The sequence below is a fragment of the Anopheles moucheti genome, chromosome 3 (assembly GCF_943734755.1).
Source record: "Anopheles moucheti chromosome 3, idAnoMoucSN_F20_07, whole genome shotgun sequence".
In the NCBI taxonomy this organism is placed as follows: domain Eukaryota; kingdom Metazoa; phylum Arthropoda; class Insecta; order Diptera; family Culicidae; genus Anopheles; species Anopheles moucheti.
The window spans coordinates 4066013-4080792 of NC_069141.1; the positions used below are offsets into that span (position 1 = coordinate 4066013).

Below are 14780 nucleotides of genomic sequence, written 5' to 3' on the forward strand. Positions count from 1 at the left end.
AAGTACAGGGAAAAGGGGAAGGTCGCTTAATGTCTAATGTCTCACTCTTGTATGTACAGTAACGAAGTGTCCGACTTGCTCCGCTAATCCAAGCCACGGTTCTGCGTCTCTACGGTTTGCGTAATAATGAAACCACTGTCGAGTAGTCACTTTATTCTAATACAAGATTGGTCTTAGATACGGGAATAAGGAATGGTTTGGTCTTTTGCTGCGCCTGTCCTCGGAACCGCTCTCTCGGGTATCATTGTTTTTTGAAGACAGTATGGTAATCTTAATACCTCAATGTAATTGAAGAAGGATATCGTCTATAATTGTTCTATTTTGCACGAAAAAATGTGTTTTCCTGCTGTTACTAATTCTTTCCCTCCGACACACCGGTATCTCAGAAGCATGTAAAAAAGGATGCTTTAAAAAAGAATGTTTTCCCGTTCGCTTATTGTCGCAACGCAAAATACGGATTTGATAGGCATTAAAAAGAACAACGAGAGAGAATAGAGGCACGTATGGGAGCAGAAAACAATATTAAGGAAAAGCTAGAACTTATTACTATAAAAACAAAGAGAAAAATAAAACATCACACCAGAGCATACATACGAAGGAAACACTCGCGCGCACGCATAGGACGGAAAAAAGAAAAGAGAAACACAAATCCGTGTAAAGAAAACGGGTGTAACAACACATCGACATAAGATAAGAGTGACAGAGCAAGAAAGTAAACAGGAACAACGAGTAAACACAACACCAGCTAGTAGTAATCGTACACATCCTTGCGCAACAGCTGCATATAGATGTCTCTACCGTACCTTTCCAGCAGCCGTCGCTTCAGTTCCGGTGGATACGTCACGTAAATGTAGTGTTCGCTCTGTCCCAGCTCGCCAAAGTCACCGCTGCCGGTCGCTACGGCAGACCCACCACCGGCCCCGACACCGACCGCGCCCGTGGAGGACGACGAATGCCCATCGACCGGTGCAATCATTCGAGCAGCACCGCTTGCGGAACCCGCCGCATAGCCGTAGCCGTCGTCGGCCGTAGTGTAGAGCATACCGGCAGCCGATCCGGTACCGGGCGAGGCGTGTATCTGGGGCGTGTGCTGAATATCGTTCGCGCTCGCCGTCCCCGAGCCGAGATTGTTCAGACTGGCGGCCGAATGTCCACCGTCCTGTAACCGATAAATGCCGGAGCCCGATGATCCTGGCTGCAGATAGTGCCGTCCGTGGTGCAGATGATGGCCGCCTCCGCTTCCGTGTGCGGCGGAGCTCGAATGTGCCGCCAGCTGGCTACCTGCTGCGGGACTGAAATCTTCGCTGCTGCGCTCGCCATTTCAAACGGGAAGGCGAAGGAAGGATTGGGGTTTTTTGTGGAGTTTGCAATTCATTTTTGTCCAAGGAGGCACATCGATAAAGGAAGAGGGGAAGAACGATACATATACACGAAGAACAGGGGTTAAGAAATGCGGATCAATAGGGATGGGAGTCAAAGAGAGCGCAAGAGATACAAAATGGGAAGAAAAGACAAATCAAGAAATAGTAACGGAGAGTACACAGGAGTAGTAGAACAACCATTGCATGGTTGGTATTGACTAGTGAATCTGAATGAATCGTTAAATTGAATGAATAAATCTTCATGAAGGAATCATGTTTCTACAAGGATTCTTAAATCTTTTGAGAGTCGACTATTGATTCGAATCACTTCTAACCGGTGAATCATACGAATGACTCTTCTCAAAAGATTCATTAACCACAACGCTAGTGTTGACGAGTCTCGACACATGTCCTCAATGGACGAATAAGCCACGTGTGTGATTGTGAATTTCATGTGAAATATGTAGCCAAATGTGTGTGAGTGTCCATAAAGTAACCGAAGAATATTAGTAAAATACGAGCAACAATGAAATGGTTGGCAGCGGCAGGAAGTGAAAAAATAGGATGTGACCATTCACAAACTGAATTAATGATAACAAGCAGAGGTGTGAATCGTACGCTACAAGGTACGCGATATGCGAAGTACTGTTACAGCGCTATAATATGACGAAGGGATTAGTCCACCTTTCCAAACCATACTCACTCGAACAGTATCCAGATGATGTAGTAGCACAGGCATACGCCCATCGAAAGCACCATGACGAGCACGAAGACGAGACCCCACGGGAATGGGCGCTGCTCAAGCGGTCCATCCTCCCAGTAGCGATCGCAGGTCAGGTACCAGCAGATTGCCCGATTCAGCTCCTCCTCCATGCTGCGGAAGTCCTCGAGCGATAGCTGCACCAGCAAACCGACGATACAATCGCGCACCAGCACCTCGCACCGTGTCTTCAGGAGGCCGATCTCGTCCGCATTACAGTTCGCCTTCATGCGCTGCATCTCCGACAGGCGCTGCTGCTTACGATCCACCGGTGGCAGCGATGAGTCAACCAGATTTTGCTCACACTGTGACGTTGCATTGCTGTCGTTCTCCGACTCTTCTTCCTCCTCGTCCTCGTCATCTTCATCATCATCCTCATCGTCGTCTTCATCGTCATCTTCCACCGGACTATCATTAGCTGAAATGGGAATGTGGTGTGTAAGTATAGAACGGTGAGTGTCTACCTAGCTGCTACTATCGCTACGCAAACCTTCTCTATCATCTCCACTGGATTTCGATCCTTTCCGACCGCTCTTCGTTTTAGTCGCATCATTCTTATCGCAGTTGTTTGTACCCTTTGCGTGCAGCATTGAGGTTACTCCCTGTTGCTGCGGTTGCCGATTCCGAAACACATCGTCCCGAATTGTCTGCAGCATCTTCGGTAGCAGAGACTTCCTGCGAGAGAGAAACCCACACCACCTATTAGATAGTCCCGCACCCTAATCTCCTTAAGAGGTCGCTTACCTTTCCGGCACCTTAGCCAGATCACGCGGTCCGGATGTAGTTAGGGCCGTCCGGTACGCGGTCGCCTCACTCCACACCTCGATGTCGGTCGTGACGGCGTTCGGATCGCTGCCAAATGCCAGGGTCGCATCCTTCGCAATCAACACCTCGCAGCGCATCATGTCGCAGTAGTCCGCCAGACAGACGGCATCCTCCGCCGTGTTGATGTTTGTCCGGTGCCGGTTCTCGAAGTGCATGTCGAGATGCTTCTCCTCGAAGAAGCTTTTGCCACAGAAGCCGCACGTCCACTGGCTCGGCCGATGCTGCTTTTTGGCGCTCTGCTGTGGACCGAAGATGTCGCGCAGCGGATGAAACGGACACTCGAGCGGTAGCTTTACCTGATATTTCTCTAGTATGGGCAGCCAGCGCGAATGTACGATCTTGCGTACTACGCGCGAACTTTCGCGAGAGCATGATATCTTGAACACACTCGGACCCGGCCACGGTATGATCGAAAGTAAGCAAATGACTATCACCTGGAGAATGGGAGAGTGGCAACGAATGAAGCATTGGTGTAAGATGACAATGTTTTGTTATATACCAGTACCAGAACCAATAATCTTATATTATAACTCTGGACAGGTGAAAGGATTGTGAAGAACTTAAAAATAGTTGGATTGAGTATAGCTTATACGGAATGCAGGAAAAGGCTTCGGTTTAGGTTCTCGGTTGAAATCAGAATTCTGGAAGATCAAGGAGCTAAATGATGTCTAATGCATCCTGCACATTCGACAGATGCCTCAACACCATCCTTCTTTTCTAACGCACAGGCTAGGTACGTCACCTGGCTGCCTAAAGGTCTTTCTGTAGTCTGACAAAACACCTCTCACGGCGAACGAAACTGCGACTATATGAAACGTGTATAGTTCCAGCAGCCTTTAAGCCACGGACTTTATTCAAAACGGACAAAACCCTGTTAGAGGACTACTGCAGCAAAATAGTTCTCGAAGCGATTGTAATGCCTGATAAGCCTGGAAAGTGTAAGAGGAGAAGGACCTGTATTAAGGCGGTCTTACAAAACGCACAGGCATTGCTTCAGAAATACATTGGAACTCATTATCTACATGAGCACAGTAATTACAATGGTAGTTGAACATCGGTAAATAATCTTATTGTGGTTTGGGAGGCCTTATTAGATGACTCGTATCCGAATTGAAGAGCCCAAGCGTCTTTCTACACAATAATTTCGTGCGTCTGAGCGGTTGATCAATGAAACGCACTAGTTATCGATTTGTCTATTTACGTTGTGTATTATCAAAGTGTCAAAACCGTAAATGTAAATTAAGATAAATGATAAAACTAACAAACTCCGATTTATTGCAATCCATCATTCACATAATCCTGGATTCACTTTCGCCTTGTAAGCACCGTACAATGGCCACTTCCTCCTATGCGCGAACACATCTCCTTCCCGCAACGGTCACAGTCGGTGGGGAGGCACGGTAATGGTTTCCTTCGCGGTGAAACAGTCACTACATAGAAGGTGGTTAGCATCATGCTGCCCCAAAAGCACAACTGATACAGCATCTTCCACACCAACACCACCACCGCAACCGGCCGGCGACAATCTCTGTCGGATTGATTGCAAACCGCTGGCAGCCGCTGCTGCTGCTGCATTATCGTTTCAACACGCTCCGTATGCACCCCGACCTACTCTGGACGAGTCGCACACTTTATTGAGTTCGCCGTTTTTGTTTTGCTTTGCCCACAGCCCTGCAAACTTTGATAAGCTGGGGCTGTGCTACGGTCCCGAGGTCACCGAGGTTAAAACTGCAGCAGGCCTGCTCGTACGCATCGGACACGCACCTTGGACAGAATTAACACAGCGTACGATCGAGTAAACAGGCAGCACATTGCATTCTAACGTACTCCGGGTCCGATCCGTACTGTTGCACTTTCCATGCGGAACTGCGAACGAGAATCGCAAACACAATCAACCACGGGGTCCGTATGGGACCGAAGCCATCGGACGCCCATCGACGCTAGAGCCAGTGCTGGAGCAGGCAAAATTAAAATTTGCCTGATTCCGTGCTGCAGCTTATTTCTTCAGAACGGAAGTCGTGCGCCTGCCGGACCATGTGTCCGCACAAGGGGAGGGGACAGGAAAGAGCGGTGCTGAGCATTTACTTCGCATTCAAGAACGGACAAAAAAACAGGAACTAATGCTCGCACAAAAAAAGAGAATGTCAACCTGTGTACGTTATTAATCGTGTGTGCATGGGCCATGATGAACCAACAAGGGATTTAGGTTTGGTGCGTGTTCACCTAAAACATTCGCTGTCGCCTTCAACCGTCAACAAAGTGCGTCCGAGGGTTGGACTCGAACCCACCCTACAACAGATGACGGTGAAGTCTCTGAGGCGCTACTTGGCTTTTGAGTAAAATTCTCCCCATTTAATTCTATTCACCCCCCAAACGAAAGCACCCACAGCCGTGTAATAGGATCTTTAACAGTTCCGGAACCTTAATGTCTATCATTATGATTGACGCTCTGGATGAATGATTAGAATGGCCGGAGGATCATTAACAAATGGAGGCGCCTGGTTGAGGGAGGATAAAAACATGTGCAGAAGAGAAAATCCGCGCACCACTCTCGAAACGCTTGTGTAAATAAAGTTGCTTAAATGAGCTTCACGACCCACTCGAAAACAACACCAATGATGAGACTATTTACTACGCCCCGGTACCAAGCCGTAAGCCCTCAGGTCACAGGTTAAACCGCGGGTGTACCGAGTTTCCTCTCACCGGTCATCTTAATGATGGGCGTTCGCTGGCAGATATTATCAGTAGAACCGGTAGAGTTGAGGGATAAAAAATAAGGACGACAGAGGCGAATGCCAAAAGGCCCACTAGAGGCAGCTAGAGCAAAGGTGAATGTTTGACGGGGGGTCCCCTACCCAGGGCTTTGTCGTACGCCATTTCCGTTTTATGGTTTCTTATTTTGAGCTTGCCTTTGGTAGGGCAAATGTCTAGAGTGAGAGTGGTCATAATGCCTTCACTTATTTTTGACACTCATCAGGCATCAGGCAGAGTTGGAATTGGACGTCGTACCCTACCCGTAAGTAAACATCGAGAGCGAAGTGTCGTGCGGCGGTTTGTTAAAAGTAGTACCATCCGGTACGGTTATAGCCCGGCGGGGAAAGCCCTTCAAAGTCAACTTCCCGTCGTCGCAATAATGATGCAACAAACAAACAAAAAAAGGAAGGTGAAATATCTTGAAGTACATGCCTTAGAGGTGGTACAGTTATTAGTGGCAAAATAAATAACAGACCCACGAAGATGTAGCATAAGGAATGGCGGGTAATTTCCCCTTTAACACCTTGGCTAGCACACCCTGCTGCTGGTGGGGTGTGACTAACCCCTAGCAATAGCAAATAGTTCTTTAGGGTCCGAGTGTAGTAAATTTCCACTATTTGTAACCTTTCCTTCCGAAACCATGAACACAAAAGCGCAATGCCCCACACGAAAGCGCAATGCTAATGAGCTAATGAACGATATGCAAACTCAATCATCTGCTCGATTTGTTCCTTCCCATTTGGCCTCCCGGTTTGCGTATGGTGGTAATGATATTTAGGCGTCAGCTTGGACCCCCTCAACCCATCACCCCATCCTCCTCCTCATACCAAACGCCCATAAACACCTAAACGATCCCTCCGCTTTTGTTGGATTCTGACACGTGCTGCTTGCCCATGACGTACCTTTTCCAACTGACTCTGTTGACTGTAACAAATTACATCCCGGTGAGTAGTTGAACGTCAACTATTTACCATTTCCATTGTGTAAATATTGTTTATTTACCCAATAGTGCTTGCTCGAAGGGGGGAATTGTTGCGTTATTTGCTTTGTCGAGAGTTAGATTAAATATTTGAAGTTTGGAAAATTGTTCACCCAGGTATGTGGTAGGAAGGTTAATCAGATAATTGTTGTAATATTTTTTTCTTATTAAAGATTAAACATACGACTTCGTATGATCGTTTTAAATCTTCTTCAGCTTTGAAACCAATCGATCAACAACTAGGTCGACTGGCTGGCAGCCTATAAACTCGCTAGCTGCTTGATGATCCTTTCCCCATCCTCGTATCCATTATCTAGTTTTGTTTTCTTTCTCCTATCCGATGCCCTTCGCCCCCACTATTTCGATGGGGTCAAATGGTTCACTCACAGTCACCCGTCTGTGTGTGTGTGTTTGTGGAGGAGGAGGGGTGGGGTGGGGGGCTACAGAATTGCATGTATAATTTATGCAAACATTTAAATTGCTCAGTAAATGCCGCATTAAAAACGCGGTGTGCTTCGCTCGCTCGTTCGCGGCCTTTATTTCCCAGGGCTCTTACAACTCTTCACTGTTTTCAACCCCCAACAAGTTAAAGACCTCGCGTATGTGTGAGAACACTTCTCCCCTCCCCCCCCCCCATCCCTTCCCTCCTCTATCCACAAACATCTTGCTAACTGAACGAGGTTACCACCGGCGGTGTGTTCATTCCTCTTCCTGCGGTGTGCGATAAGGACGATGGTGTTTGTGCATCATGTGATTTTAAACGTGCTGAACGCAGGATTTTTTTGCATGCAGCAAGGGTGGGCAAAAAAGCCACAGAGAGCAGAGAGTGCAAACAAGAAAAAAAAAACAACAAAACTGAATTAATAGTAGAAAGTTCCGCACATTTTGCCCCACGATGTGATTATAGAGCAAGCCGGTGCAGTGGCGACAAGGAATTTGCAGCAAAAAAAAAACCAACGATGCATTTAAATGCATAAATAGATGCGAGAACATTGGGTTGGTGCGGTAATGATTTTTTCTCTGCTCTTTTTATGAACATTTTTTTAGGTGTAGAAATTGAAATAATACAGCAATTAGCAGAACGGTTAAAATAGTCATTAGAGTTGAGCTTCCTCAAAAAGAAAGCTTCACAAAGGGAGTTCTTTTGAAAAACTTGCTTAGTTTCTTATTTATTATCCCGCAAACTGCATCTGAGGCTTTTTAAAAAGTTATCTCCGAGATATTTCAATTCGGACTTTGTTTGTCTGGTGTCTTTCTCACCAGATATAAGCAGAGACCGGCGTGTTAGACAAAATTCTGAATCCATCTCAATTCTGAAGCACTTTTCAACAATGAGACATCGTTCCTCACGAACTTCCTTAGTTTTGGAAACAATTCCTAGAAAACGTAGGCGTCGATATTTCCTCGTTGAAATTTCTTAATATAAACTGTAATATGAATAGGATAATATATTGAATTTCTAGATCTCCCACTTTTAGCTTTATATTGGAAAACCTTTGCTATAGAAACCGATTTTCTTTTAAGTTTCTATTGATTTTCTTCAATGCTGAGCAATGTCTTGTCGTGGTAAGAAACTCGATACCCCGTTGTATTCCTTCGACCACACACATATCAACAATATATTATTTATGTTGGACAGCTGACCTAAAAAATCGAACCACACATCACGCGCACGGAATCCACTTTCACTTTACCGGGCGGAGGGTATCACGGCTTAACAAAGTATTAGCAAAACTGCCACTTTCCATCCACCAAAATCCGACCGAACCGGAAGGTAGCCGGAACCGGCAACCGGCACGCACCAGGAGGAGGAGGCCAACTATGTTTTCCCCTTCCCGAGAGTTTCCGAGACCGGAAACGATACTGCGAATTTCCTGTGTCCGCGCGATCTCGCGCAAACATCGCAACTACCCAGCGGAGCGCGAATGGTCGTGTGCAGTACAGGCGAAAAAAACAACCCGGGCAAGAAAATATCAAATTGTAGCGAGAACGGCTTATTGAGGTGGTTTGTGCTTTGCGGTCTTTGTCCGTGCCGTGTCTCACTCGGCGCTCACTTGCTGCTCCGTGTGTATCTCTGTGCCCCAACACGGTGGAGACGATGACAAGAAATCGATTTTGTGGTTCAGGCACAAAAAACCAACCGAGCCACCGCACGAGCCTTATGTACCATCGGTGGAATGCGTTTTTTATTTGCCTTGTTCAAACGTTCCCCGTCCATTGGATATCTGGATATAAGTTCTATTTCCAAAAAGTACAAAACAGGGTACCCGTCGTTTTTCCGTATTCAATTCCCACTCCCACTACGTTTGGGCGGTGCGTTAATTTCTACAACCTTTCCAGAAAGGACGGAGCAGGCATTACGCGATACATTTTGGATAGTTTTCCATTGCGTGTGGGTGTGTGTGTATGTGTGTGGGACTTCGGACCTCTGTGTGTGGGTGGGAGAGGCTAAAAATAATTCATTTCAAATCAAAACTTGCGCGCATATCACCCCGGGGCTTCACAGGATACGCGCGTGTTCTGGACAAGGGCAGGACATGGGAGCAAACGTTCGTGTCCGGTTGTCACGGGCAAACGGGGACTCGAGAGTATATACAAAATTTACGACCCCGCCGCCATCGATCCATTCCCAATGCCGTGCTCCGGATGCCGTGCCTGGCTGGGGTTACGCGTGCCGGAACAAACGCCTCCACTGGGAACACTGTATAAAGGCCACAGTTCTAGCGGCTTATTAGCCTCAATCCACTGAAATAAATCTTCCTGTTCCGTGTGGAGCCCGGAAAAACGGGGACGACCTCATCATGTCCCAGTCCACAATTTGCGTACGAAGTGATTCGGGGGTTTGCCACTCTTGTTCACGACAGGGGCGGCCACACTCTGGAGGAGGGTTGTCTCCTACAAATTTTGCGTCCTGCCGTCAGGGATCATTTCATAGTTTGACCGTTTTTGATGTATTTCCGGTGCCAAGAGTGAGAATGAGCGCACTGTGAGAGGAGGCTGCCGCGATCTTAGTGACAAAATAGTTGGCCACCATCCATAACGATTTTAGAGCAGCGTTAGCACGGCTAACAGGAAGCACCAGTTTATGGTCTGCCTGTATCTCGGTCATCGCATAAAATCTTCCGAAAAACATCCTATCACTTTTTCTGCAGTTTAACCACTGCCAGCAAATTTGTTCGGAAGTCGATTCTTTGGACATCTTTCGCATGTCCAGGCACACAGTAAGCGATGGATGTCTGCAACACATAACCAACGGACGGGTTGCTTGGATCAACAATTAGAAAAGTTTTTGGCAGTAACGACACAATCCCCATCCCCCTCCCTCAACGGGTGGTGGTTTACCACATACAAACCACTGGCTACTGGATTTCAATCTATTCAACAGTTTATTACGCGTAATCCTTCCAACCTCTGGGGGGCGACTACCTGTTAAGGTTTGGCAGTCAGCAGCGAAAAGTAATAACAAATGAAACAGAAAAAAAACGAGCTGCATAAAATAATGTGCGATGGTAGAAAGTTTTTCCACCCGATGTAAAAGACGCTTTTCTTGTTTCCCATAAAAAAAGAAAAACTCCTGGACACTACAGGTTTTCACTCCATTTTCCTCGTGACTCTCACTTTGAAGGGATGGAAAAGCGAAGTTAATAAAAACGAATGCAATAACATGGCTATCCTTTTCTGTCCCACACCAGAGAGGGACAAAATGGCGAATGGAGGTGCAGGGTGATTATTGATATGGAATTCAATGAATCGGAACCTGTCTAACCAGCTCGCGTGTATGTATGTGTGCGATTGGGTTTCTTACCTCGATGTTAATCGATTTAGTCCACATTCATAATCCTCTTTCATAAATGATTGGGACGAAAATGTGCGAAGTTCGCTGCTGCAGAGTCTAAGGGTAGTGTACTCCTGTTAAAACCGCTTGCCCGAACCAAAGGTCGACCGATTCGCCGTAATATAGGATACGAATTACGTCTAATCCTTATGCAGAAACAGCACCACCGGACACAATCGGAATTCACACCGTAATTCTTAAAGCACTCTACAGCACCGCTATCTACCACTGGATGCCACTTTTGAACACAAGTTGTGCCTATCCGCAGAGAAAATGGGATGGAATCTTCTGTGCCACTTCACTGTGCTCCGTACACTCACTAATCACACACTGTCAAAGGCATTGCGGTCACTTGTCCAACCCAACACTAGTTTTAGGTGGATGAAGGGGTTGAGTAAATTACGATACACCCGAATCAGAAGTACAAGAAGGGTTCCGGATCACCACCGCTGCAGTATTCCAACCCCCATACACAGTTCACAGTTGCAGCAACAGCAGCAGGCTGTAAGTCAGCAGCAACAGCAGCAGCAGGTCGATTATAATGATGTACGTCGGTGCAAATGGGGCTTAATGAATGGTATGGTGGTTACAGCGCAAACTTACCAACGGTGCCAGTGACAGGAGAATGTCCTTGCGCAGAACGGACTTCATTTCCTGCAAAACAGAAGAAGAAAGCGGCTCTTTTGACGTTCCGGGTCTGGTGTACGTTGATAAATTACGACACGAAAGCGGGCCGCCGATTGCTTGGATGCAGTTGAAGATGTAACTTTGAAGAAAAGTAAGTTTTAAAGTTATTAAATTCATCCGTTGTTGGCAAGTTCATAGCAATAGAAGTTTCCCTCGAGGAAGATTCAAATAATTTTACTGTAAAAGGTACATAAATGCTAGGTACATAAATGCTATAGACAATTCCTTGAGAAATTCAGTGTTTATAAATGAAAATACTCTACGTAGAACGTACACGTGTGCCAGATGGAGCGCACTTGCGGTTTATTAACATCAAAACCGTGTAAATATGATCTATCCCTTTGCAGAACCCATTAAAACTGTAAATTAATATGAAACATGTCAAACCTGTGACATGTCAAACATGAACAATGGAGCTCTTAAATACGTAAATTATTTTCTAAAAAAATATTGTATTTTCAGTTTAAATTCGAATAATTGTTTCACGTGTCGATTTCGAACATCGCCGACCCGTCCTTCACGGCCCTTCTATTCCCTTCTTTCGTACATCTTCAACAAACACGAACTTTGACGTTTGCGTCCGAGCATTGACACATCTCCGACCAATCAGAAAGCACCAGCAAATGCTAAACAAAAAAGCGAAACCACCACGCCGCATTAGACCGATTTACTGTGATAAAAGTGGGCAAGTTTTAATCTGTTTCTAAATGAACTTTTGAGTAAAACTTACTTCAAACTAGACCGGGGTGTATTAGCGTAAAAAACTACAACCGGGAACTACGCTTAACCGCTAGCAAGCATGAATACACTCGATTTTTGCTACACTCTACTGATCAGTGCTGCGGTTCTGCTGCTCGTTGCTGACGATGCACTTGCCGGAAGGGATTTCTACAAAATTCTAGGACTGCGGAAAACGGCTAGCAAAAATGAAATTAAAAAAGCCTATCGGTAAGTGTTTGCCGCACTAGAAATCATGCACCCGAACGCCACCATTCATTGATGACGTGTTTGTTTTTGTTTGCAGAACACTAGCAAAGGAATTACATCCCGATAAAAACAAAGACGATCCGGATGCATCGCAAAAGTTTCAGGACTTGGGTGCCGCCTACGAGGTGCTGTCTGATGATGACAAACGAAAGCTTTATGATCGGTGTGGGGAGGAGTGCGTGAAAAAGGAAGGCATGATGGACAACACGGATCCGTTCGCACAGTTTTTCGGTGACTTTGGGTTCGGTTTCGGTGGCCAGGAGCAGCGCGAAACCCCTCGCGGTGCAAACATTGTAATGGACTTGCACGTCACGCTGGAGGAGCTGTACAGCGGGAACTTTGTGGAGATTACGCGCAACAAACCGGTGATGAAACCTGCGTCCGGTACGCGAAAGTGCAACTGTCGGCAGGAAATGGTGACACGTAACCTTGGACCGGGTCGGTTCCAGATGATGCAACAAACGGTATGTGACGAATGTCCGAACGTGAAACTCGTCAACGAGGAGCGCACGATCGAGATCGAGATCGAACCCGGCATGGAGGATGGCCAGGAGACACGATTCTCCGGCGAGGGTGAACCCCACATGGACGGTGATCCGGGTGATTTGATACTGAAGATTAAAACCGTCCCGCATACCCGGTTCGAGCGGCGCGGCGATGATCTGTACACGAACATCACGATCAGCTTACAGCATGCGTTGGTCGGGTTTACGCTTGACATTGTGCACCTGGACGGGCATAAGGTGACGGTGACGCGGGAAAAGGTGACGTGGCCCGGTGCGAGAATACGCAAGAATGGCGAAGGAATGCCCAACTATGAGAACAACAACCTGCACGGTACGCTGTACATAACGTTTGATGTCGAGTTCCCGAAATCGCAGCTAACCGATACGGAAAAAGAAGGTAAGAAAGCTTTTATTGGAGATAAGGGAAAGGCAAAAGCTAATAACATTTTCTTATTCCGTATTGCAGATATTAAGAACCTTCTTAATCAACCCTCGAACAACCGGGTATACAATGGGCTAAGATACTCATAAAATGCACCAATATGCTAGCGGGGCGTTGACACACGATAGGCTCCCCATAAGGTTTTAACGCACGGTTACCCCAACCGTGCGAACGAAATAGGCTGATAACAAATTTAGTGTTTTTGCATCTAGATCAAAAGGCATCGTCAGTAAATGATTCAACGACCGATACCATCCCCTACGATAGCAGGTGTTTGATATAAAGCACCGGTCGCACACACCGGTGCAGAACATGGCTTTTGATGTAAAGCTTTTTCATCAATTTAACGTGAAAAAACTCTTCCAGATTTTGTTTCCTTACCGTTCCGAAATCATTTGGACCGTTTTTGTGTCCCTATAAGTGGTATATTTATTATTGCATTGGGTGTGTACGTTATTAGGTTTTGCTCAGCAATTAAAAATAGAAATTGTTCCCCCTCCTTCCTTAGTTCTTTTGATCCTATGTTTGTAAGACGATTGTGTGTAAATATAATTTCTGTCAATAAAACAATATCGAGAGTAAAAGCGGTGCTTTTTCAGGCAGTTTAGAACGCGGAGACAAATATATAAGTAAAGCATGATCTGATTGCATGCATTGAATGCAATGCATTGAAAGAAGCGCAAAAAATGTCGGTTGCTAATAGGCAATTGCTTTAATTTCACCGTCAGGGGGTCTTTATCTTCAAACACAGAAGGTTCAAACATGTGTGATTATTATTGTTACTGATTCGGGCTTTCATTCCTCCAAGCTCCGCAATACGGAACTCCTGAATAAAGACTTCTTGAACAAATGTTTTCTTCATTTGAAAGCTACAGTGAACATTTAAACACTCCATTAGATACACATGATAGAAAAGTTTAACTAATTTATGGACAACAAGAAAACTAAGAAAATATGTAATCAACTCAAATCATTCCTTTTGTGCTCTAAATTAAATTTCCAAACCAAATCATCTTGCGCGCTCTGCCAAACGGATTTGAACATCTTCACAGCGCCAACCAAATGTGGAGTTCAAGGCACGAGCACAGGAAATCAATTACCGGGCTACCCAAGCCCATGGAATCATGAATACATTTTCCAGCACAATACGCCGGAATGAATGGGCCGGAAATAACGTGACAATTGCAACCAGCTCCTTCGCCCTACGCGTTCCACCACCAAAACATTCAGTGCTGCCATGCTTTCCAAGGTCGTTTCCAGGATGGACGTTTTTGTCATACACAAATGCGCTGATTACCGTGTGTACGATGGCGAAAAAGCTTACACAGGATGGTGTGGTTCGTGTGTATGCGCGCCTCCTTTTCTGCACATGTATCTGTTTGTTTTGAAAACAAAACACACCACGTTCCGTTGCGCCCGTTCTAAGCTGCCACCGTTCCGGCTCCATGCATTCGTTGGCATCTTCCGATAGTGGCAAAGTTCCGGTTCACGAACATCATGCTCGGTCTCGAGTCGTGAGCGGCATAACTTTAACGAACCTATGATCTCATGGTGAGAGAGCGCGCTTTTTGGTGAAGGGATACACCGCCACTAGCCGTGCCGTGGTTCTAGAAGGGTCGTCATCGTCGCCCAATGCATTGGAAT

The 14780-nt window shown here is 46.1% G+C and overlaps 2 protein-coding genes across 2 annotated transcripts; one reads left to right on the forward strand and one right to left on the reverse strand.

Annotated features, from left to right (window-relative positions):
* Window positions 1-578: 578 nt before the first annotated feature.
* Window positions 579-11165, reverse strand: LOC128301754 (uncharacterized). Its single transcript, XM_053038376.1, has 5 exons — window positions 11118-11165; window positions 2866-3380; window positions 2612-2796; window positions 2065-2539; window positions 579-1307 (listed from the first exon to the last, which is right to left on the reverse strand). The coding sequence occupies exons 1-5, from the start codon at window positions 11163-11165 to the stop codon at window positions 746-748; spliced, it is 1785 nt and encodes a 594-aa protein (XP_052894336.1). The 3' UTR covers window positions 579-745.
* A 663-nt stretch (window positions 11166-11828) lies between these two features.
* LOC128301224 (dnaJ homolog shv) lies at window positions 11829-13720 on the forward strand. Its single transcript, XM_053037597.1, has 3 exons — window positions 11829-12149; window positions 12226-13091; window positions 13161-13720. Exons 1-3 carry the CDS (start codon window positions 12001-12003, stop codon window positions 13223-13225), a joined length of 1080 nt encoding a protein of 359 aa, XP_052893557.1. The 5' UTR covers window positions 11829-12000; the 3' UTR covers window positions 13226-13720.
* The last annotated feature ends 1060 nt before the right edge of the window (window positions 13721-14780 follow it).

Coding starts and splice junctions, on each gene's coding strand:
- LOC128301224 (XM_053037597.1), top strand. CDS start 12,001: ATGAATACACTCGATTTTTGCTACACTCTACTGATCAGTGCTGCGGTT. Junction 12,150..12,225: donor GAAATTAAAAAAGCCTATCG/GTAAGTGTTTGC, acceptor TTTTGTTTGCAG/AACACTAGCAAAGGAATTAC. Junction 13,092..13,160: donor AACCGATACGGAAAAAGAAG/GTAAGAAAGCTT, acceptor TCCGTATTGCAG/ATATTAAGAACCTTCTTAAT.
- LOC128301754 (XM_053038376.1), bottom strand. CDS start 11,165: ATGAAGTCCGTTCTGCGCAAGGACATTCTCCTGTCACTGGCACCGTTG. Junction 3,381..11,117: donor TCCTGTCACTGGCACCGTTG/GTAAGTTTGCGC, acceptor CCCATTCTCCAG/GTGATAGTCATTTGCTTACT. Junction 1,308..2,064: donor ATCATCTGGATACTGTTCGA/GTGAGTATGGTT, acceptor TGGCGAGCGCAG/CAGCGAAGATTTCAGTCCCG.